This window comes from Onthophagus taurus, chromosome 1 (genome assembly GCF_036711975.1).
Source record: "Onthophagus taurus isolate NC chromosome 1, IU_Otau_3.0, whole genome shotgun sequence".
In the NCBI taxonomy this organism is placed as follows: Eukaryota; Metazoa; Arthropoda; class Insecta; order Coleoptera; family Scarabaeidae; genus Onthophagus; species Onthophagus taurus.
In genome coordinates, this window is record NC_091966.1 from 23,715,011 (window position 1) to 23,737,618 (window position 22,608).

The 22,608-nt window shown below is 32.9% G+C and overlaps 2 protein-coding genes and 1 long non-coding RNA gene across 3 annotated transcripts; 1 reads left to right on the forward strand and 2 right to left on the reverse strand.

Moving 5' to 3' along the window:
• Positions 1 to 1,884: 1,884 nt before the first annotated feature.
• Positions 1,885 to 13,327, reverse strand: LOC111429227 (uncharacterized protein-like). The gene is made up of 5 exons (XM_023065123.2): positions 12,483 to 13,327; positions 7,762 to 10,164; positions 7,619 to 7,676; positions 6,586 to 7,554; positions 1,885 to 6,518 (listed from the first exon to the last, which is right to left on the reverse strand). Exons 2-4 carry the CDS (start codon positions 7,853 to 7,855, stop codon positions 6,591 to 6,593), a joined length of 1,116 nt encoding a protein of 371 aa, XP_022920891.2. The 5' UTR covers positions 7,856 to 10,164; positions 12,483 to 13,327; the 3' UTR covers positions 1,885 to 6,518; positions 6,586 to 6,590.
• Positions 13,328 to 17,485: 4,158 nt separating this feature from the next.
• On the reverse strand, positions 17,486 to 19,187 carry LOC111428905 (putative leucine-rich repeat-containing protein DDB_G0290503). The gene is made up of 3 exons (XM_023064674.2): positions 19,039 to 19,187; positions 18,925 to 18,982; positions 17,486 to 18,863 (listed from the first exon to the last, which is right to left on the reverse strand). Exons 1-3 carry the CDS (start codon positions 19,133 to 19,135, stop codon positions 17,816 to 17,818), a joined length of 1,203 nt encoding a protein of 400 aa, XP_022920442.2. The 5' UTR covers positions 19,136 to 19,187; the 3' UTR covers positions 17,486 to 17,815.
• Positions 19,100 to 22,215, forward strand: LOC139431087 (uncharacterized). Its single transcript, XR_011641380.1, has 3 exons — positions 19,100 to 19,369; positions 21,206 to 21,504; positions 21,557 to 22,215. It is a non-coding gene; the product is annotated as an uncharacterized lncRNA (long non-coding RNA).
• The last annotated feature ends 393 nt before the right edge of the window (positions 22,216 to 22,608 follow it).

A 22,608-nucleotide genomic window follows, 5' to 3' on the forward strand; every position in this document is an offset into this window, starting at 1 on the left:
GAAAATGTTTTAATTGGTTTTCTTTGCTAAAATTAGAATTAATGTTAATGTATTGCACATCATTGGGTTCAGAAAAAAATCTCTATCCAATAACGTGAAGAACAACATACCGAGCAATTTGAAAATCAAACATCATCACTTGAAATTGAAGATGGCATTGGAAAAAATCTATTTGTAGCATAAATCATAGCATTCATCAAACCATTTCATTTGATACCTCGTTCATGAAAATCAGAAGGTATGGATGACAGAGTTACAGCTTGCGGCGTTCTTGTGTGACAACCTGTATATACAGGTGTCTTTTCTCTGCTAAAATTACATTTAAAATGGATGTATTGTACATCAATGGATTGAGAAAAACAAACTCTATCCAATGACGCGAAGAAAAACATAGACAGCAATTTGAAAAATAAAAGTTAATAATCGCTTGAAATCGAAGATGGCGTATTATTTAAATGTTGTGTTAAATATTGTAAATTTGCAGACAATGTGAAATTTCTTGGTATCCAGTTTGATGCACACTTTTCCTGGGATGAGCAGACACGAGTCCTTTCAAAGAAGCTGTCCTCACTCTCGTTTTTGTTTTTGAAACTTCGGAAGGTACTTGATACCGAAATTGTCAAAACTATTTATTACGGTTTGGTTTATTCCCATCTAAATTATGGCATTGTATGTTGGGGCAATTCTTCGACTTCACAACGGGTGTTTGTGGCCCAGAAGAAAGTCATTAGGTCGATGTTTGATTTGTCTTATAATGAATCATGTAAGGAATCATTTCGAAAGAATCGCTTATTAACCATGCCTTGTGTTTATATTCTGCAATCACTCTTATATGTAAAGAAACACCTTACGGAGTTTGCTAGGAGTGGTGATATAAATACTCAATACCCCACTAGGCAGGCTGGAAATCTGTACATACCCAAATGCCGACTGTCTCTCACCCCAAATAGCCCTCAACATATGATGATTCGCTTATACAATCATTTGCCGATAACATTTAAGAGGCTTGATTTCAACCGTTTCAAGTATAAATTGAAAATCTTCCTTACATCCAAATGCTTTTACTCAGTGGGGGAATATTTACTAAATACTTAATGGGACCACGACGATGGTAGAGAATTGCAGTAATCTGTTTTGTTTCCTTATGTGATTGTTTTTTGTATTTTCGCTGTGCATGTTCGCTGTGAGATGACGAAAGTACGTATTGTACTGACTATCTTTTGTAATCATTAGCGTAAGGACAATTTCTGATGCAGTACAGCCTATGGAAATAAAGATATTATTATTATTATTATTTGTAGCATGAATCATAGTATTTATCAAACCATTTCATTTGATACCTCGCCCATGAAAATCGGAATGTAAATGACGGAGTTACAGCTTGGGGCGTTTTTTGTGTGACACCCTGTATATTTATAGCTAACATTCACAGGAGTTAAACCAACTCGCATGTAACAAAAAAAAAGGAAAAGAAAAAAAATATACTACAATAATACATTCGTGGTATCTATAATTAATAGTAATACCACAAATAAATTAATATGCGCATAGACATCAAGATATAATAATAATATTATTATATTAAAATATATTATATTTTAAAATCTAAAGACCAATCGTTACGAAGGCCAACCCTACTTTGAATGTCTCTTAAAAGTTTAAAACCGCGACTTGGTAAGATCTTCATTTATATCAACACCAGAGTTACGTAACTCCCAACGACCGAGCATTTCCTTCATTCTATATTGATAGCTTGTAAATTTAACAATTACACTACAAATTCCATTTATCATTACACTATGATATTAGTTATAAACCTATATATTTTGTTTCGTCAGCCTAATTATCATGTATGTATATCATTGAAAGGAAATAAAAACACAATTAAACAAAAGCATATGTAGTTTATTTACAAAAATGAAGAAATAACTTTTACATTATACTAAATATCAAAGCGTCTTGTATTAGTGATTAATTGAGAACACATAAAAAGATATAACAAATTTTATATGAAAAATATAAACTTAATTCTAAAAACAGGTATCGTTTTTTAATGTTTAATAAGTAAAATTGTACTAATCTTGTTAATAGAAAATAAAAATTAATTTTTAATCAATTTAGAATTTAAATTGGCTTCTTTAAAGTTCCATAATTAATGAAAATAAAATCATGTACAGTTTAAAATGATGTAAAAATATACCGGGTGTCCCAATAAGGGTACGGAGCGGCAAGGCCTAGATGTTTGGTAAAAAATCCTTAGCAGCAAACTGAGTAACAGAAATAGCTTGAAATTATTTTGAAGTTCGTACTCCGTTAGGGGTCGTAACTGTCATAAAGAGACATAAAATTCCCGCTATGTTAGAAAGTCAAATGATGATAAAACTTAAGCAGGAAATTTTTTTCTTTAATCCCGTTAACACCTCGAACAATAAACAATAAATTTATTTCCAGGATAGGATTGAGGACTATTGAAACGATTAAAAAAAACGTTTAAATCAACACAAAGGCATAACATAGCTTGGATACTGGTCATTTCTTTAATTTCGAGGAGGCCAAGATTTTGGATAGGGAAAACAATTAGCAGAAATGCTCTACAAATGTGGAACATTGTTAATAAAAATTATACTGTCAATTTTAGGACTGATGTCAACTCCCTCAGCAACGTTTATTCATTGACTTTTGAAATTTACAACAAAAATAGTTCTAGTTCTGACCCTCAACCCTCTGATTTAATTTATTTATCCGGTTTAAATTGAAAACTTGTTTTCTCGGTTATTCTTTGACCGATGTTCGACCTTTGTGGTTCTCACATGGATTTAAGATGTGCGTCGTGGCTGATTATTAATATTTTTCGCTATTTCAAGTACAATTGGAAGTTACCACGTCGTTTTGCTTGCGACATTTCTCAAATCTGCCATAATAAAGGAGGGAGAGACCAATGCGTTTTCACATATTTACATTTTAATATCTGCCGGATCATTCAACCGATTTGAATATTTTTGGCCTTATTTGAAATAGCATGTTCTTTTAAAAGATACTTTTTATAAGACCGTTTGGTATAAACCAAATAAGCCAAAAGCCATTATCTGCAGTGATTACATATTCCTGTGTAGTGGTGCGTACGAGAGTCTCGTCTTCGAGACGATACTCGGACAAGACAAGACGAGACTTTCATTGGTGTCGTCTCGAGTCTCGTGCATGAGGTCTTGCGTCTCGTACGAGAGTCTCGCAGGTAAGTATTGCTGCAAATAATATCTGCAATATTTCTGTAAATATTTTCGTATCTACAAGCTGGAATTCCAGTAATGATATGTTGAAAGTACCTCTTGAAGGTAGACATGGACTTGGTGCATTGTGTCAAAATGTTGTTGATTTAAAACCATATGCTCTTGAGGACAAAGAATGGATACTACTAGAAGAAGTGCATAAGTTACTAGTCAACTTTCAAATACTCTCCAATAAACTCTGAAGAGAGAAGTACGTCAAATTATCTACGGTGGTTGTATGTATCAATATACTAATAGATAATATTGAGAGCAAAATATTTGCATGGGACCGAAAGGCAGATCGAAAGACTGCCCAAGAGCAGCTTATTGTTAGTTTTCAGGCTGCGAGAGACAAAATATTAAAGCATTATCGTAAAACTAATTAGATTTATGCTGCAGTTTTAATTCTCGATTCGCGGCATAAGATAGAAGTTTTTGATATGACAAGATGGAGCCAAGAATTAAAAGAGACTTCGATTCAGAAATTTGAAGATGTATACAAAGCCTATTTCCATCAACCAGAATGCCAACGTTCGAAAGTAACAGCATTGGAGGAACGAGAAGATTCTAGAGCGGAAAAGTCGGATTTTGTAATTGATTTTGATGTTTTGTATGCAGTAAATCTTACGCCTTCCGAAGGAGAATGGATGCAGGAGCTTCAAAAATATTATTTATTCTATGCCTCGGTGTGATAAAGACACAGATATATTACAATGGTGGAAAATTCATGCTTCTGAATTTCCTATTTTAAGTTTAATGGCACAAGATCTCTTAAGCATACCGGCTACTTCAGTCCCGCCGGAAAGATTATTCTCAGGTTATAAGCATTAACTATAAGAAAAGATCGAAATCGCCTTAATAATACGTCTGCACGATGTTTGTTATGTCTAAACGATTAGGTGAAAAACAAAATCATTTGCGACCAACAGGGCTGAGGGCTGTAATTCTCTCTTCCGAGTCTTACATTATAGCAAGTATCTAATCTGTCTAGGAGACATTAAAATATAAATATTTGAAAACGCATGGACCTTTCCATCCCTTATTATGACAGATAGGAGAAATGTCGCAAAGCAAAATGATGCGGTATTATCCAAGCTGTCAAATGATATCAAAGTTGTCACAACAACTTGTCAACATCGTTGTCTTTTTCCATCCTGTAGAATGTAATGAAATTCAATTTTGCACCTTTTTGGATGGATATATTTTTAAAAATAAAGTTCAACCGGTTTCGATTCTACGAAATAATAATAATATGACTTTATTTGTCCTATTATATGTACATTGACTTAGTATACATGAAATTATTATAACTTAAGCCAGGACAAATTAGGCGGAGTTCAGGTGCAGCCGTAACAGCACTTGCTCTTCCACTCAAACCTAATAAAACTAATTCTAATTCTAAATATACAAGAGAGAAAAAGAAAAGAAAAACGAAAAGAAACAGGAAAAGAAAAGGAAAAAGACCCGATACTGAAATCATAATCAATTACCAAGCGCAAACTGTCCGATACCTGTCGCCCTACAATGCATCCTGAATTTGAGACAGGCGGCCCCTCATTCTGTGACGAAACAACCTTAAAGAAGTGCTACATTTTATAGTTGATGGCAAATCATTAAGAATATGTGTTATTGGTATGAAAAGCATTTCTTAACTAGCTGGTGATGATGGATCGGCAGGGTAAGAGTGCCCTTGAATCGAATATTCAAGGTGTAAATATCGGTACAAAATTTTATTCTATTGAACAAGTATGGAGGTTTCTTCAAAGAAAGTATATTAAAGAACAAAACTGCCGAATGGAGTATGTGCCTGTTTTTCATGTTGAGGCAACTCAAATCCTTTAATTTGTGCGAAACATGCTGACGCCCCCGTAACCCAAATATCAAGCGCAAGCAAGAATTTTTTCTAAATTTATTTCGTATTACTATACGAAATACACGGATCATACAATGTATCACAATAATTAAAATGCGATAATACCAAGGCATCGCACAAAAGCACCCTTGTTCTACAATTGAGGAACGACCGACCGCCATAAATCAGCTTAAGAGCAGCATACGCGAAAGCTTATTTGTGTTTATTAAAGTTTAAATTTTCGTCCAATAAGACTTCCAAGTTTCTCACACAATCCTTCAGCGGCAATCAACTATCTTGAACAACTATCTTGACCCGATCCCGAACACAATTGTCACTTATCACCTTTCTTGGCCCGAATAATATCAACTCTATTTTAGCAGCATTCAGACAAAGGCAGTGACGCCTAGAAACCAGCTCCAAAGCCTCTATATCCAAAGTCAGACAAGAGCCAGATAAAGCCAGATAAAACAAGCATCATCGACATCCGATGGCAGAAAAGATATATATAACTGAGTGTCATCCGCGTAGAAATGATGATTACAACTTTTTATGTATCTGTTAAAATGCGATGTGTAAAGTGAGTATAGCAATGGACCCAAAATTGAACCCTGAGGAACACCGGACGTTGTTGAAAGAAATGATGTAACGCGACCATTCACCTTCACGCACTGCATTCTGCCCGACAAGTAACTGTACAAGAACCCCGATGCAAGATCATCAAACCCAATGTAGCGAAGTATGGCATACATCAAGTCATGATAGATAGTATCAAAAGCGTTTGAATAATCTAAGAGACACATCAAAGTCAATTTACCTTGGTCTGTGCTTCATACGACATCGTCCACAATATTCGATACTACTCATTAATAATCTCTATCACCTTCCCCTCAATGTTCTCATTCTTTTCCTCGGGAATTCCGTAAAATCGAACGCTTGAACGACGTGTATATTGTCGTCGTGTGTAAATCATCATCAGGAACTTACGTCAATAACAAAATGTGTTCAGATCGAGTCGAATTTATATATTTTTGTTAATGATTGAAGAAGTTATCTTAATTGTTTAATAACAACATTGTTCCTGATGATGATTTTGTAGAATCGAAACCGAATGAACTTAACTATTTTACTATTTTTAACTATTTTTAAAAATATATTCATCGAAAAAAGTGTAAAATTGTGTTTCATTAAAGTTATAACTCATCATCAAACTTTCCGATATAGGGTGAATTTTATGTTTCTTTATTAAGGGGCAATCACGCCCCTTAGTGGTCGATTTGCGAACTTCAGAATAATTTATAAATAAGAATAAGAATAAAATAAGAATAAGATTTTTTTCTCGAACCTCGAGGTCTTACCATTGTCGAGATACAACCGCTCCGTATCCTTATCGGGACATCCTGTACATGAAAAAAATTATTAAAAGCGAAATATATAATTAAAAAAGAATAATTTTAATAAGCTTACAGAGATTACTGCTCAGATTCATTGACTAGTTCATAACCATCATTTAAATCGGTATACTCATGCGATGAGTTTTCACCACAGTCATCACTTGGATATTCAATATAATAATGGACTTTATTATTATAACTTTGAAGCAATTTTAAAATGTCTTTGTTCTGGTACTTCATTTCTTGTAATTCAATTTCCAAACGTTTTAGTGTCTCATTAAGCTCAGATTCACCTTTTGCTATTTCGTTATGCCTCTCATTAGAGTAATTTTCTATTGTTTTAATCTTAACCAAAATTTCATCAACAATATTTCGCATTAGGAATTTTTTTTCAGATTTCTTCTGGTATAAAGCTTCATTTTTTCTAGTGCGAAGGGTAAGATCGTTCTTAAATTCATTTTCAATGGTATTAATATGAGTCATAATTTTATCAAAACTCTTTTTCCGATTGTACTCATTTTCGACCGTGAAGTTATTAATAATTGTTTTCTTGTGCAGTTTATTACTTTGACTTTCAAAATCTTGTATTGAAATTATTGTTTTTAGATTTAAATCAATTCTTGTTAGTTGTGTAGATAGTTCCTTTACCTGTATAATATATTTATGCATGAAATTTTTAGCCGCTTCAGTAACAATTTTATTCATACTCGAGATAATATATTGATTGTTTAAATTAATTGCGTCATTTGAAATTATTTCAATATCATTTTTTATTCTCTTTAGGTTTTTATTTATGTCATTTAGTCGTTGTTTATTAAACCTTTCCAAGCTTTCTTGCATTGTAAAAAGATTACTTAGAAGAACGTTCTGCGAATTCGATTTTTCAGTTAACGTTGTTATTTTATTTATGCTTATAACAATTTTTGTGTGAATATTCTCAATATCTTTGGAAACATTATCTATTTTCGTGCAACATTCTTGACCTGTGCTACTTGATATTGAATTGTGAAATTGAAGGATCTTATCTAATTTATATTCAACCCTAAAATTTCAAGAATGTTATTTCCTTTTTAAGCATAAATTTACTAATTTATTAAATTACTTACTTTTTTAATGCAGTAACGATTAAATTATCATGCATAAAAAGCTTCTCCTCAATTTTCTCTAAAAGTAGTGAATCCTTTTTAAGTTATAATAGTTAATTGTTTATGGAATAAAAGAAATAATGTAATTTTTTTACAAAACTTACGTAAGAAAACAGCGGTCACATTTGCTTTAGCAAATAAGTTCGCACAATCAAAAATATTCAGAGATATTATAATTAAAAACAGAATTTTGTTCATTATTTCTTTATAAGATGTTTACAAGTGGAGTTAAAGTACGATTTAGAATCGGATGAAAAGTCGTGGCGGTGATTACAACAAAAATGAAAACCGCAAAATGATAAGAAACCGTTAAATTATAATAAAATTAATATTAAGCAGTAAGGTTCATAAAAGAAGATTTAAATAGCACCACCAGTTTAAGGAACTACAAGCCATCAGGAATAAGAAAACAGTAAATTCAAATAAAAGAAAGCCAGGCGTCTCGTATGCCGAAAAAGCGAGCGTACTAGAAAAAATACTTCAACAAGAAGAAACACTAAAAACATTATATGCCCGTCAATAATTCATTGAAAGCAACTTAAACCAAAGAGCGATTCATAAAAGAAATCAAAATGTCTAAAAAGCTGCAACTAAAAATAATGCTGTGGAATTCCAATGGTTTTCGACAACATCAAAATACACTACCAGTAAGAAACTCATTTCACACGAGAATCGTATATAAACATCAACCATTTCAATATTTATCACACAATTCACCCTAGTAATGCGGCTCGAGGTGGAAGTGCAATGATCATTAAAAGTAATATTGACCACTATTTGAACAATACAATTAGTACTGAACAACATCAAACTACAATGGTAAAACTTCAAACTGCTAATGGCTTAATATCTGTAGCAGCAACGTACATACCGCCAAGATATAATCTCAAAAGAGAAGATTATCAGGATATTCTACTGCATCTTGAAAGCAAATTTATACTTGGAGGAGACTTTAATGTAAACCATATGTCTTGGGGATCTCGCTTGATAAATACAAAAGGAAGAGAAGTGAAACATGCAATAGAGGCCCTAAATTGTGAGGTGCTCTCCACTGGTAAGAGAACTTACTGGCCAACAGATAGAAGTAAAATTCCGGACCTGCTTGACTTTTTTTATTACGAAAAATGTATCGCTTAAAGAGAGGTGGAAGTACTGGTTGTACAGGTGTCCAAATTTCGATGGGTTTGCAGAATATCTCAGTTAGTATGAAAGATAGAAAGTTGCGGCTTTCACGAACCTAAGCTACTTTTTTGTGAAACTTCCAATGGCGCAAACCAAATTTTTATAGCCCTTTTCGTTTTTGATATACAGGGAGTATTTGAAATTTACAATTTTCAGACACCTCCTGTATCTCAGCTATCCGGAAACTTAGTAAGAAAGTAAAAGCGGGTTCTAATAGATTTTTTCACGTGGAATCCAATGGTGCACGTAGAATTTTTCTAGACATCACGGTTTTTGAGTTATAAACTCAACTCAAATACTGAATACTCAACTTCTAAAATACTCAGCTTTTATTAAAAATGGATTATTTGTTTTTAATTCTACCGGTTTCGGTTCAATAGTAGAACCATCTTCAGGAACCCTCGAATCTCGTCAATTTATTTTTAAATCTCTTGTGATAGTTAACATGATAAAAAATTCTTTTCTTCAATTCACAAGAACTTGTGTTTTTTTACTTGTAGGGTATTAGCTGTTAAGTTCAAAGTTAGTTACACAGGAATATGTGCGCACGTGTTTTTCATTCTTGTTTGAGGTTAGAATCTTTTGATATCGTTTAATGTTTGATATCGTTTAAAAACCTAACGTTGTACAACCAGTACTTCCACCTCTCTTTATACTTCTAGATGGGTTTTTTAAACGACATCAAAACTACATATGGGGACCAGACCGTCTCCGACATCAAGAGACTGATTAAGGCTAACAAAAAGGGCTGGACTCAGATCACTCATCAGTAATTATTGCTCTAAATAACAAAGTATTTAACAAAGAACCCTTTTTATCGCTCACTAATAAATTCACTAACTGGAATCTATTTCAACAAACATTAGACAATAAAATTCATCTTAATGCTTCTGGAGTACATCTTTTAGAAATCCCTCTTTCACAAAATTTTTTTTGTCGCATATCCTCTCGGCTCGTTGAAACAGGGCTTAGATCACTGACCTCTTACAATATACTTCCAGTTCCATGACCCCATCTAGTAATCATCTTTCTAGTGATCAAAACATCCAGAAAAGGTAACTGTTTTCCAGCTTTCGTTTCCATGGTAAATTTGATCATGGGGTGTTGTGAGCTCAGATAGTCAAGGAATTCCTGGAAAAGCTGTGTTCCATGCTACTACAACACAAAGATGTCATCTATAAAACTGTCCATAAAGCTTTATTTTCTATGGAGTGTTCCTTAACGCTTCTTCCTCAAACATCTCTATGTAAACATTGGCGATTACCGGTGACAAAAATGATCTAGTGACAGCCCTTTCGTATTGCTCGTAGAATTCTCCCTTCCATCTAAAATATGTAGTTATCAAGCAGTACTCGGAGTAGTGCTTAACCCGGGATAGTGGTGTACAGTACTCCACTATACCGGGAACATTCGTATATACAGGGTGTCCCATTAAGCGTACGGAGCGGCTGTATCTCAACAACGGTAAGGCCTAGAGGTTTGGGAAAAAAATACTTATGAGCAAAGTGGCCAAGAGAAATAGCTGGAAATTATTTTGAAGTTCGCAATTCGACCGCAGGGGGGCGTACCTGCCATAGAAAAACATAAAATTCCCGCTATCTCAGAAAGTTAGACGATGAGCTATAACTTGGACGACATCATGTAGTAGCTTGGATAATACCGCATCGCTTTTGTTTTGCGATATTTCTCATATCTGTCATAATAAGGGAGGGGGGGCTAATACGTTTTCAAATCTTTACATGTTAATATCTCCTGGACCATTCAACCGATTTAAATATTGTTGGTCTTGTTTGAAAGAGCATTTTATGCTCTTTTTAAAGATATTTTTAGTAAGACCGCTTGGTTTAAATCAAATAAGCTAGAGGGCGTTATCTGCAGCGGTTACATATTTTTGTGATTTTTGAAAAAAAGTTAAATGGAACGGTACTATTTACTTCACAGACCATTAATCACCATAAAATTTGCCAAATATTAGTGAAAACCGCATCTCGATATCTCCATCCATTCTCGAATTATGAAAGAAAATGTTAAAAATTCGTATATCTTAATCGGATCAAGTTACCTTAGGAAACAAATAAGAGAGAACAAAAATTTTATTATCTAGAACCTTCCTTCACACTTTATCCAAGCTTAGAACTGCATCAAAACTATTTTTGAGGCGTGTTGAAAAGCCAACGGATCAATGAAACATCAACAATGATAATAAAACAAAATAAACCAAAACACTTAGAATAACTTAAATTTTTGGCAAAAATAGCTCACTATTGTGCGAAATGCCTTCCATAAACCTCAATGCATTTATTTAATCTTGTTTCGACGAAAAAAAAAACGCTGCTTAAGTATCGGCCCTGGACACGTTTCTACTGGTATTTAGTGTTTTGTCATATTTTCCATGGTTATTGCTTTTTGTGAAAGCAATGTGGGTTTTGCTCGAAACAAGAATGCATATTATGCAAGTTTACACCAGCTTGTGGACAGATGCTTCATGCATCCATGGCATTTGTGATAAAAGGTTTGGATTTGCCCAAATCATATTTAAAAGTCAATGGTAATAGTTCAGTCTCTTATCATAATCGGTATCTGTTAAGGCCTGATGTAAAACAACGTGGTGGAGATATTATTCTCTTGAGGAATCTTGTGGGCAATTGTTTTCCCAGATTATGAGGGATCACATTGCGCACCAATGTGATTTACGAATTCATAGAGATGTCTGAATGGGCTACACGTTGCCAATTTTCCGTAATCGCTAAGTCAATCTTAAAAACACTTCTAGACAAAAATGTCTTTCTTTGTCGTAATTGCATTGCACATTTTTGCCATGCAGTTACATCGTATTCGAAACATTGAAAATAAATCATCATACGCTCTATCATACGCTTCTGCGTTAGTAAATGTTTACATGTTTACAGTTACCATGGTTATGTGATTTGTTTTTCTCGATGAGGTAACTGGATCCGATTGATGGCACTCGAGTTTTTAACATTTTCTTCTATAACTCGAGAACGGGTGGCGATATCGAGATGCGGTTTTCACTAAAATTTAGCAAACTTTAAAGTGACTAAGGGTCTGTGACGTAAATAGTATCGTTCCATTTAACTTTTCTTTAAAAATCACAAAAATATATAATCGATGCAGATAACGCCCTCTAGCTCATTTGTTTTAAAGCAAATGGTCTTACTGAAAATATCTTTAAAAAGAGCATAAAATGCTCTTTCAAACAACACCGAAAATATTCAAATCGGTTGAATGGTCCAGGAGATATTAAAATGTAAACATTTGAAAAGGCATTGGCCTCCCCCTCTCTTATTATGACAGATATGAGAAATATCGCAAAACAAAAGCGATGCGGTATTATCCAAGATACTAAATGATGTTGTCAAAGTTATAGCTCATCGTCTAAGTTTCTGATATAGCGAGAATTTTATGTCTCTCTATGGCAGTTACGCCCCCTAGCGGTCGAATTACGAACTTCAAAATAATTTCCAGCTATTTCTCTTGGTCACTTTGCTTATAAGGATTTTTTTCCCAAACCTGTAGGCCTTACCGTGGTAGAGATACAGCCGCTCCGTACGCTTAACGGGACACTCTGTATATTCTGGCGAAAACCAACCACGGCATCATTTCATTCTACATTAAAACTTACCATAATATCCTGGGGACTGGGGATCTAACTTCATACTTTTGATTGATTCAACAAACTACGTAGAATCTCTGACATATTATTCTGTTATTGCTGTAAAGACAGTCAGAGAGACAGAATCTTGACAAGGTGTTTTGCCGTCTGATAAGATGGAGAATGTATAGCGCTGACAACAGATCGAAGCGGGACATCCGCTTTATGGATTGTAGGTAATCCATTTTCATTCCATTTTTGGTGATATTGGGGCCTATACAAACAAATAGTATTCTTAACAATTCCCTTTGTCTACTGGTAAGATAATAATGTCTGTTTTTCTCTGATTATCCGTGCCCTTCTTTCGTTGATTGTTAGATTTGATATTGAGCACCTTCACTGATTTAAGAACTTTCGCTATATCTTGTTGAATTTCCTTCGCTTTCACCGCAACTATTCTGCGAACAGCCGCTTTTCAGATGATTTCTTCCTTCGGAACCCGCATCCGCACGACTGCATAATTTAACCTTTGACGAACACTGCTATTTCCTCCTCTGTTAATGGGACACTTTATCGGTTGATGACGACCGTTTCAATCTAGTAAGTAAAGTAGGAGTAAATCGTTGTTCCTCTTTTTTGCTGCTGCTTCGGAAATGACGTTGCACATTCTCCATGGTCATTTTATCTATTTTGTCTCAGCCTTCTCTAGCCATATAATTGGAAAGTGTCAGGTAGAATCGTAGTAACCTCTCATTTATTTGCTGCAGATCTTGAAGGTCCTATGACTTCTTTCCCGTATTAGTGCTTGTTTTAACCGAATCAAGATCCTATGAGCCACAGCAGAGTCGATAAGTGCTTCACCTTGAGAAAGGTTAACGTAATTTTCTTTTAAAAGAATTATAATTGAAATCCGTTTTACCAGTTTATAGGTTTATTTACGATTTATTTGTTATTAATAATCTTCAAGATCTCGATAATGTAAAATGAAAAACATTGATATTTTAATCTCCTTTTTGAATTTTTTGATAGTCTCTTGTTTATTAATTTAATGAGTTATTCGTTATTGTTCGCTTATTAATTTTGTAATTCACTGACCTTTAAATTCGGGACGGGTTTTTAACTTCCAAAATCCATTTATGTACAACGCGGGTTGTGAATTAAGGCAACGAAATAAAGAAATTAAAAAAAAAAGATTGAAATGTAATTAAAATAATAATTAATATTATATATAAAAAAAATTTAAACGTAAAGTTTTGAACATCTCTGAAGATGGCAAATAGCCGAAATTAGTGGGACTTATTTATATTTTAATTAAAGACTAGTTAAATGTACAAAAATATATATTTTTCTTCTTATTTTCTTTTTTCTGCGTTTTCGTAGGACGGCCAACCTGCAAGCGTTGTCTAATCCGTAAGCTATCAAAAATTTGTTGATGAAATGTTGATAATAAAAATTGATAACTAGAACTAACACTTGCACTATCACTAGAACAACAGTGTACCTAAAACTAGACACTTTCGGGTTAAGCCGTGCGTGTTTTGAAAAAGTCTTCCGACATTTCAGATAGGTACCATGTTGCAACCTTCTTCAAAAACACATGAAAAACAACAGAACAAACTTACCAAATTTTTCACTTCGAACTTGTTTTTTAAGATGGTTGTAAGATGACATCCGAAATGTCAAACACATTCTCAAAAGACGCACGACTTAACCCGAAAAGTTTTAAATCCACTGTTAGTTCTAGTGATAGTGGTGTGTTAGTTTCAGTTTTAGGATTGTATATTACATACAGGTGTCACGAAACATAACGTCAAGCGGACACCGGATGAGAGGCCAACTCATACCTGTTCTGGTAAATACAAGAAAAAAATTCCATGTCTCTTAGTTAAGAGGTCTACCTAGCTGGCGAAAAATTCGAAACGAGATTCGCTCTTGAACCCGCTTAATGCGGCAACACCGCTCCATGTGTGATCGGGCTGGCGCGCCAAGCCGATGGCGACTAGGACTGTCCGATTGTCGGGTAATTCCCCGACAATCAGCGACGTTGATTTTATTCTTAGTTGAATGCATTTAAATACGAGTCGGGGCCGCTTTTTGGAACATAGCTGTTATTGCTAGTATTTCATTATTATCAATTATTGTTAGTTAAAATTATATATTTTCTCGAAAAGGGATGTTGGTGGATGCCGATCTTATCAGATTCCTCATTATAAAATTGCACAGTATACCAAATTTTATCTGTATATGACAAATCATTGAAATTATTACAGGTAATCTAAACCTTAGCCATTCATTGATTTATACAGGGTGATTTATCAGCTCACCATCAAACTTTGACATATGATAGCTAATCCAATTACCAAAAAAAAATGTTAATCAACATATGTCCTATTTTAATTATTTACGAAATTATAACACTTTAAAGTTTTCATTTTTATATCATAATTAACTGCTACATTTTTTTTAAAACACATAAATATTACAAATATTGTTCAAAATAGACTCCAAGCAAATGGACCATTATTACCAATCCACTTGTTTGGAAAATATTGATTTAACCACTCGACAACTACTCTTCCGCGATGAGGGGGCATCATCGTGCTGGTACCACATATTTTGAATTACATACATTAAGAGGTAGTATCATATCTTCAAGTAAATCAAAAAGTGTGTTGTTCAAAAAAATCTGTAATTTACAGCGTTCAAACGTCCATCAAGTACATGCAAACCTAGTAAATTGTTGTTAAATAATCCACCCCAAACGTTGATGCTGAAACGTTGTTGAAATTTCCTTGGTCTAATCGCATGCGGATTTTGTAATGCCCAGATATGTTCAGTATGGTAATTATTTATACCATCTCGTGTAAAACATGATTCATCTGTCCAGAGATCATTTGAAATGAAGTCATTATTTTGGGCATGTTACTACAATAACCATTCACAAAATGCTAACCGTTGCTGATTATCTCCTGGCTGTAGAGCTTGAACGTTCTGTTTACGATACGGATGAAAGACTTGGCGATTCAATACGCGCCATGCAAAATGTTGACTTACATGTATGTTGTGTGCTATTCTTCGAGTGCTGATGGAAGGATTATCAATGACAGCATTAATTACAGCTTCTTCGTCCTCTAGATTAACTACATGTGGTCGAATAGGATTACCTGTTTCTCGAAGTCTTCTGAAAGAATCGTTAAAAACTGAATAATATGGCAAATGACGCTGTGGAAATCTTTCGTGATATTCTGGTACTGATTATCGAGTATTTAAATTGCAAAAACCATACACGAAAATTATATCAGCATACTCTTCGGTGCTGTAAGCGTACATTTTGAATTTCTTCTTGTATGCAATAATTAAACCTTACAGCAAACTCACATATTACAATGACAACTTTGTTTTTGTTGAATGTTTGATTTTACTGACTATTAATAAATTCGCTGCAGAAAACTTTAAAGTGTTATATAATTAAAATTCATTAAGATTTTTTTTTGGTATTTGGATTAGCTATCATATGTCAAAGTTTGATGGTGAGCTAATAAATCAACCTGTATTTAAAGATTAAAAATGTTTACACTAGTTGTCATAATTTTTGCTCTGGTAGTATATGTGGTTGAAATTATGCCACCACTTACAGAAACACCATATATTATTATATGTATAAGGTGCCCATTATTTATGGAATATAGTATATATCTTGGTAAATGTTGACTTTATAAAAAAACATTTTATACAAAAGTTGTTTAACATTTTATTTGCCATAATAAGACAGCATTCAATTGTTTATATTTCAGAAAACAAATGAGCAACGAATAACACTTGAATTTTTTTTAATGGCAATGTATCCTTTCGTTAGGCTCATTTGATAGAGATTGTTTTTCTCTTTACGATGATGTAAAATTTTAGTACCCTTATATCAGAAAATTATTGAAAAAATGCAAAAATTGTTTATTAAGAAAATTTTTAGTTTTTTATGAGTTAATATATTTTTTATTATTTATATTGTATTATTTATTTTAAAATATACCTTTGGTAATTCTTTACATTTTTATTTTGTATTTATTTTAATAATTACTCTAATAGTAGATGATCAGATAATTGTGCATTCTACGTAAATTAAATGTTTAAATTTAAATTAATGATATACAAATTTTATGATCTATCCGAAAATATTAATCGCTTCAGGTTTGTTTTTCTTGGGGGACACTACGCCGACGTCTCGGTTGCTGAGAATCCTGAGAATACCGAGCTCCACTATGTCTCGGGCAATGTTTGGGATGGAGCAATATTTGCGATGTTGCCGTATTTATACTCCGCAAGCAATCAAAACCGACCACACGTTTTAAACCCATTTCATTTAAATTTGCTGCATTTAATAAAAAAATTGAACTCTTGCTAAAAAAGGAGTACTACAACACCCTTGGCAACTCCTTGGTTAATAAAGATCACATTATTAAAAAATCACTATTAAATTGCGAACATTTCTAACCGTAATACTTAAAGATATGATCTACTGGTAAGATTTTTAACATTTTCTAAAACATGTCTATTATCGCTTAACTAAGGGACAGAATTTTTTCTTATTTTTACCAGAACAGGTACGGTTGGCCTCTCACCCAGTACCCGCTTGACGTTGCGTTTTATGGACACCTGTATATCTTTTTATCTTTCAGAGTAATAATCAGTTTGTCGCAACGAATTTTAGTTCATTTTATAAACTAAAATTTAGCAATTCAAATTTAAAAGTAAGACTCGTCTATACGGGGGTATCATTATTTGGAAAGGTATTGAGACCCTTAGTAAATAAGAACAAGATTTAAAAAAATCATATCTGGTTTATTTATAGAAATTAAGAAATAATTTTGACACAGTACTATTTCTGTACTAAGAATATACAATAGTAATAAAAATTTTATTGATATGACAAACACAAAGAAAAAAAAATTTTTGTAATAAACCTTGATTTTCTAACACTGAAACTTTTAAGAAAAAAATATATGAATATTAGAAAAAGGTTCAAAGAAATACTTAACTTCTAATGAATACTGACTAGTTTACTGATAAAAATGAAGAAATAATGTTTAGATTAAATTAAAAGATGTCTTTTAAAAATCACGTCTTAAAAATAAATTAATCCAAATAATCTTTGTGAAAAAAAAGACTATAAAGTTTGTTTAAAAGGTTTCCTTTCGCGTGATGCTATTTCCAATAAATAAATCAATATAAATAATTTCAAGGCGTTGCAACTTATTTTTAAATGTTTATGTGTATTATTTGTTGAAATAACGTTTACTAGCTAAGTATTCAACTTAATTTACGTATATGGTATCCATGTGAAATAAAATATCTGAAAAATACTGATATTAAGATTCACTGTAGTGTTCATAACTATCATTTCCAAAATTAGAAAATTCATTTGGTAAGTATTCACTATTGTTAAAACTTGTAGAAACACTATAAGAAGCAGTGTTATGAAAATGTTGAAGCATATTTAAAACTTCTTTGTTCTGAAGTTTAATGTCTTGTAGCTCGATTTCAAAAATATTCATTTTAGCTTCAAATAAATCAAATTGATCTCGTGATTTTTCGTAATGCTTTTCGTTAAGGCCATTTTCAATCGTTTCAATCTTAACCAAAATTTCATCAAGAGTTTTTAGTATTTCGTCCATTTTTTCAGATTCTTGCTGGTATAAGGTTTCGGTTCTTTTAGCTTGAACAGTAAGATAGTTTTTAATATCATTTTTAATAGTATCAATTTGAACAATAAGTTGATCAACACTCTTTTTTCGATTGTACTCATTTTCAATGGTAACGTTATTAATCAATTTTTTTGTATCTTCTGCATTATTTTGAATTTCAAAATTTAGCTTTGAAATTATTTCGTTTTGATTTAATTCAATTCTTGTTAATTGAGTAGATAGTTCGTTAATTTTAATATCATTTTCTTTTATCGATTCTGTGATAATTTTATTTATACTGTAAGTAACAACCTCGCTAATTAAATTATTAACATTATTTGAAATGTTGTCATTTTTTATTTCTTTTAATAGTTCTGAGTCATTTATTCCAACGGTGTTTGTTTTAAGTAATGTTTCTATCAATTCTCGATTTACACCAAATTTTTCCACAATAACGTAATTAATAGCATGTTTGAGATCGTTTATGTCATCTACTTGTTGCTTATTTAGCTTTTTTAAGCTGTCATGTATCGTTAGAAGGTTATTCAGAAGAACATTTTGAGAATTTGAATTTTCTGTTAACGTCGTCATTTTATTTACGCTCCCAATAATTTCCATTTGAATGTTTTCAATATCTTTGGAAACATTGTCAATTTTCGTACAACATGGTTGATCTGTATTACAAGACAGCGAATGGGAAAAATGAAGGATATCATTTAATTTGTTTTCAACACTAAAAATTTAAGAAAATTATTTTCTTAATCTTAAATTTGCCAATTCATTAAAGTACTTACTTTTTTAATACAGCAGCAGTTTGTTTGTCATGTTTAAACAGTTGTTGCTTTATTTTACCTATCGTGTAATGTTTCCATATAAAAATAAATATTACCACCGTTTTCAAAACTTACCTAATATAAATTCGGCGTTTGGATTTGCATTTATAAACAAATTAACATCAACAACAATATTGAGAAACACTATGATTAAAAACACAATTCTGTTCATTATATCTTCTAAAGACGTTGTTTACACTGGAGGCTAATCCGACTAACAATCGACTGAAATAATCGTGGCAATGGCCATAATAAGAAACAAAACCACAGAATGATAAGAAGAACGTAATAAAATTTGTTAAAATTCGTCGCTATATACTAATTCTTTGATTAATTCATAAATAGAAATGAATTTTGAGCTGTTCTCATCGCTGCTCTCATCATTTATCGCAGCTCCAACATAAAGGTACACTTAGGTGATCATAACTCATAAACAATGCACTCGGTTATCATGATCATCTATATTTATATTATTTAACCGTTATTTAACGTTTTTTTATTGAAAGAACGTTTTGATTATTTAACTTTTATTTAAAATTACAAAATTACATAAGACTTTATGAATACAGAAGCGTAACTCGAACACCGCGTTGACGATTGAAGTAGTTCGTGGAGAGTCGGAATTACAATTCTCTAATATCGAAGTATTCACAGTTATTTATAACAATTAATTGCTGACGCTTCACATATTCAACATATTCAGTTCGTTCAGGTCATTACAGTTGTTAAGGGGCGGCTACATTTGGTAACTCTTCCCGTCTTAAAGTGAGCCAAGGATTGGGAGAGCTTCTCTCCGGGACTTGGGTTACTGAGTTTTCGCTATCCTGGACTTTTTGCCCTTTTCTAAAACAAACTAAAATAATAATTATGATAATTATGGTCACGGTTCCAATGAGCGACGTCATCGAACTCCCTAGACTGAAAAGTTGGTTGGTTCTGAATTCTCGTAGCCTCTGGTATAGTTCGGTGACATTGGTTCTTGCATCATTCAGGCCTTCTGCACACGGAGCTGCTCGTCATAGACGCGTATTAGATGCGATTGTAGGAAGTGCATCTCACGTATTTTTAAATGAAAACCTGCACATAACGACGCGATTTCGTCTAACAAGACACTTAAAAGCGTCATGCAGCGACGCTTCTTATACGCCTAAAGATCCGCAAACGAACCGATCTTAAAACGTATTTCATTCAGTACTTGTCAATATGTCACGTGATGAAGAGGATCTACTTTTGTTAAATTATTTTCGTTCTCGTAAGAGAAAACAGAAATACAAGAGAAAATTTTGGGTGCATCCTTATATTCGCAAGAGACTATTTATTGTTGCCAAAGAGCTATCAGTAGACGACTCTAAATTTCAAAGCTTATACAGAATGTCTAAAAATACGTTTAAAGAACTTGTATTCATTGTAGGTCCCACCATTCAAAAACAAAATACTAACATGCGTTAATGTAAGGCAAGTAAAGTAATTTATTTATTATAAAAACAATAATACAAGTTATATATTTAATTTTTAAAGAAAATTATTTTGGTCATTTATATTACTACTACAAGCAGGTAAACTTTCCAAATTATGACTTGTGTATCCATCCGTGATGACATAAATACTGGAAGCTGAAGACGATGCAATACTAATCGGCGAGGGAGCGTGATTGCTTTGTGCGTTATCGTGTATTTAAAAATAATCTATAGATTGCTCTTGTTGCGTTAACAGTTCTAGCAATACAAGTGTTTTAATTTTAAATTGTCGCATATTTTTGTCTGATAAATTCTTTATGTCGGGTAATAAACTTAAAAGAAACATCCGTCGATCATTTTCTTTTTCCTCTACATGTCTTCTCTTTCTTTTCTTTTTTTCAATATTAAAAGAACTTTCTTCAGAAGATTTCGTGACGTTATCGTTTTTATTTTCTTCAAGCAGGGTATTACTTAACTGAGGTTCGGGATTGTCTTCGTCGGTCTCTGTCACTATTTCACTTTCTTCCAACGAAATTTTTCCGATTTTTTCTAAATGCTGAATGGGTCTTACATATGGCAAGACAAACTGCATAATGTCGTGCAAATAGTAAGGTTTTTTAGATTTTGCTGATGATCCACTCTCAGGTGGTTTAAGGCTGCGTACAAAACCATTCCGAATGTTTTTCCAGTTGTCTTTACAATCTGCCGGTATGAAAAATTCGCGTATTTATAAGCAAATATAGCGTGCTTTTCATATAATATATACAACTATTTTTTTGTTTTAGATATTTAGCTACTGGCTGTACATTTACTGCTCAAAGAGGTGAACGTACCGTGGGAAGTATTGTAGAACAAACTACAAAAGCGATATGGAATGTGTTGAAGGAGCCATATATGTCGTTACCAAATACAGAAAAATGGAAACAAATAGCAAATCGATTTTTTGAGCTATGGCAGTTGCCAAACTGTTTAGGAGCAATTGACGGTAAACATATCTAGAAAAGCGCTAGGCGGAGTTTTTGATCGCAAAAACTGTTGACTATATACGATAGGATTAGTGGGTGCGGCGATCAGAAACAAAAAAGTAACTAAATTATTACTTGCGATATTTCGAAACTTTATTGTTTCTTCTACAGGCAATTAATCATAGTTAAATGAAATCGGGGTAGTTGAAATACATCAAAACACTTCTTGACTACTCATTAAAACCAAAGGCATCTTTCGGGTTTCCACATTTGGTCGTTGGTTGGAGAACAATAATACTTTGCCATCTTTAACAAAACTTCTAAACGACGAAAGTGGGAATAAATTCCCATATTATTTTGCAGCTAATAACGCATTTCCTTTGAGACAAAATATTATGAGACCATACCCGGAAAGAAATATTAACAATAAATTGCGAATTTTCAATTACACACATAGTCGTGGAAGAAAAACAATAGAATGTGCTTTTGAAATGATGACTCAAAAATTTCAAATTTTTTTAACACCTATACAAGTCCGCAAATATGAAACAATTATATCATAAATATAACACAATTTCATTAGAAATAATGATGGCACATTATACGCAGTTCCTGTAATAAAAAAGAATCCGCAAAATCCGAGAAAGTTGCCAGATATTGAAAATATAAATATCAATGAAACTTCCTCATCTCAAAATCTCCGAAACTACTTAGCTAATTATTTTTTATCACCAAATGTAGCTTTACCATGGCAATGGAATTATTGTTTATAAAATGTTAAAATGAATATACATATAATATAATAATATATAAAATAATTCTTGAATTACCTGTCCACTTCATTTTTTGGCCTATTGCAGACCAATCTTTTTCGGTAACATCTTTTCTAGAGTGTTCACATAATGCATAATTATATAAACATTGATAATTTTCAGTTAACTGAACAAGTTTCACCGTTTGATCAGTTTTATCTTCCATTTTTACTTATTATTTTATTTATACGGCGTTACCTCTACGCCAAGCGACCAACACTGCTGTACGCCGGCCGCTATGCAGCTTGCATGTTCAAACCAGATCGCGACGCTGCATCGCCATGTGCAGGTTTTCATTTAAAAAACACGTGAAATGTAATGAAGCGTACGTACTCATTGCTGCCAATTGGAGATGCGGATGTTTTCCAGTTGCCAAGGTGATTTTTCCTCTGGTATAGTGGACAAATTTAC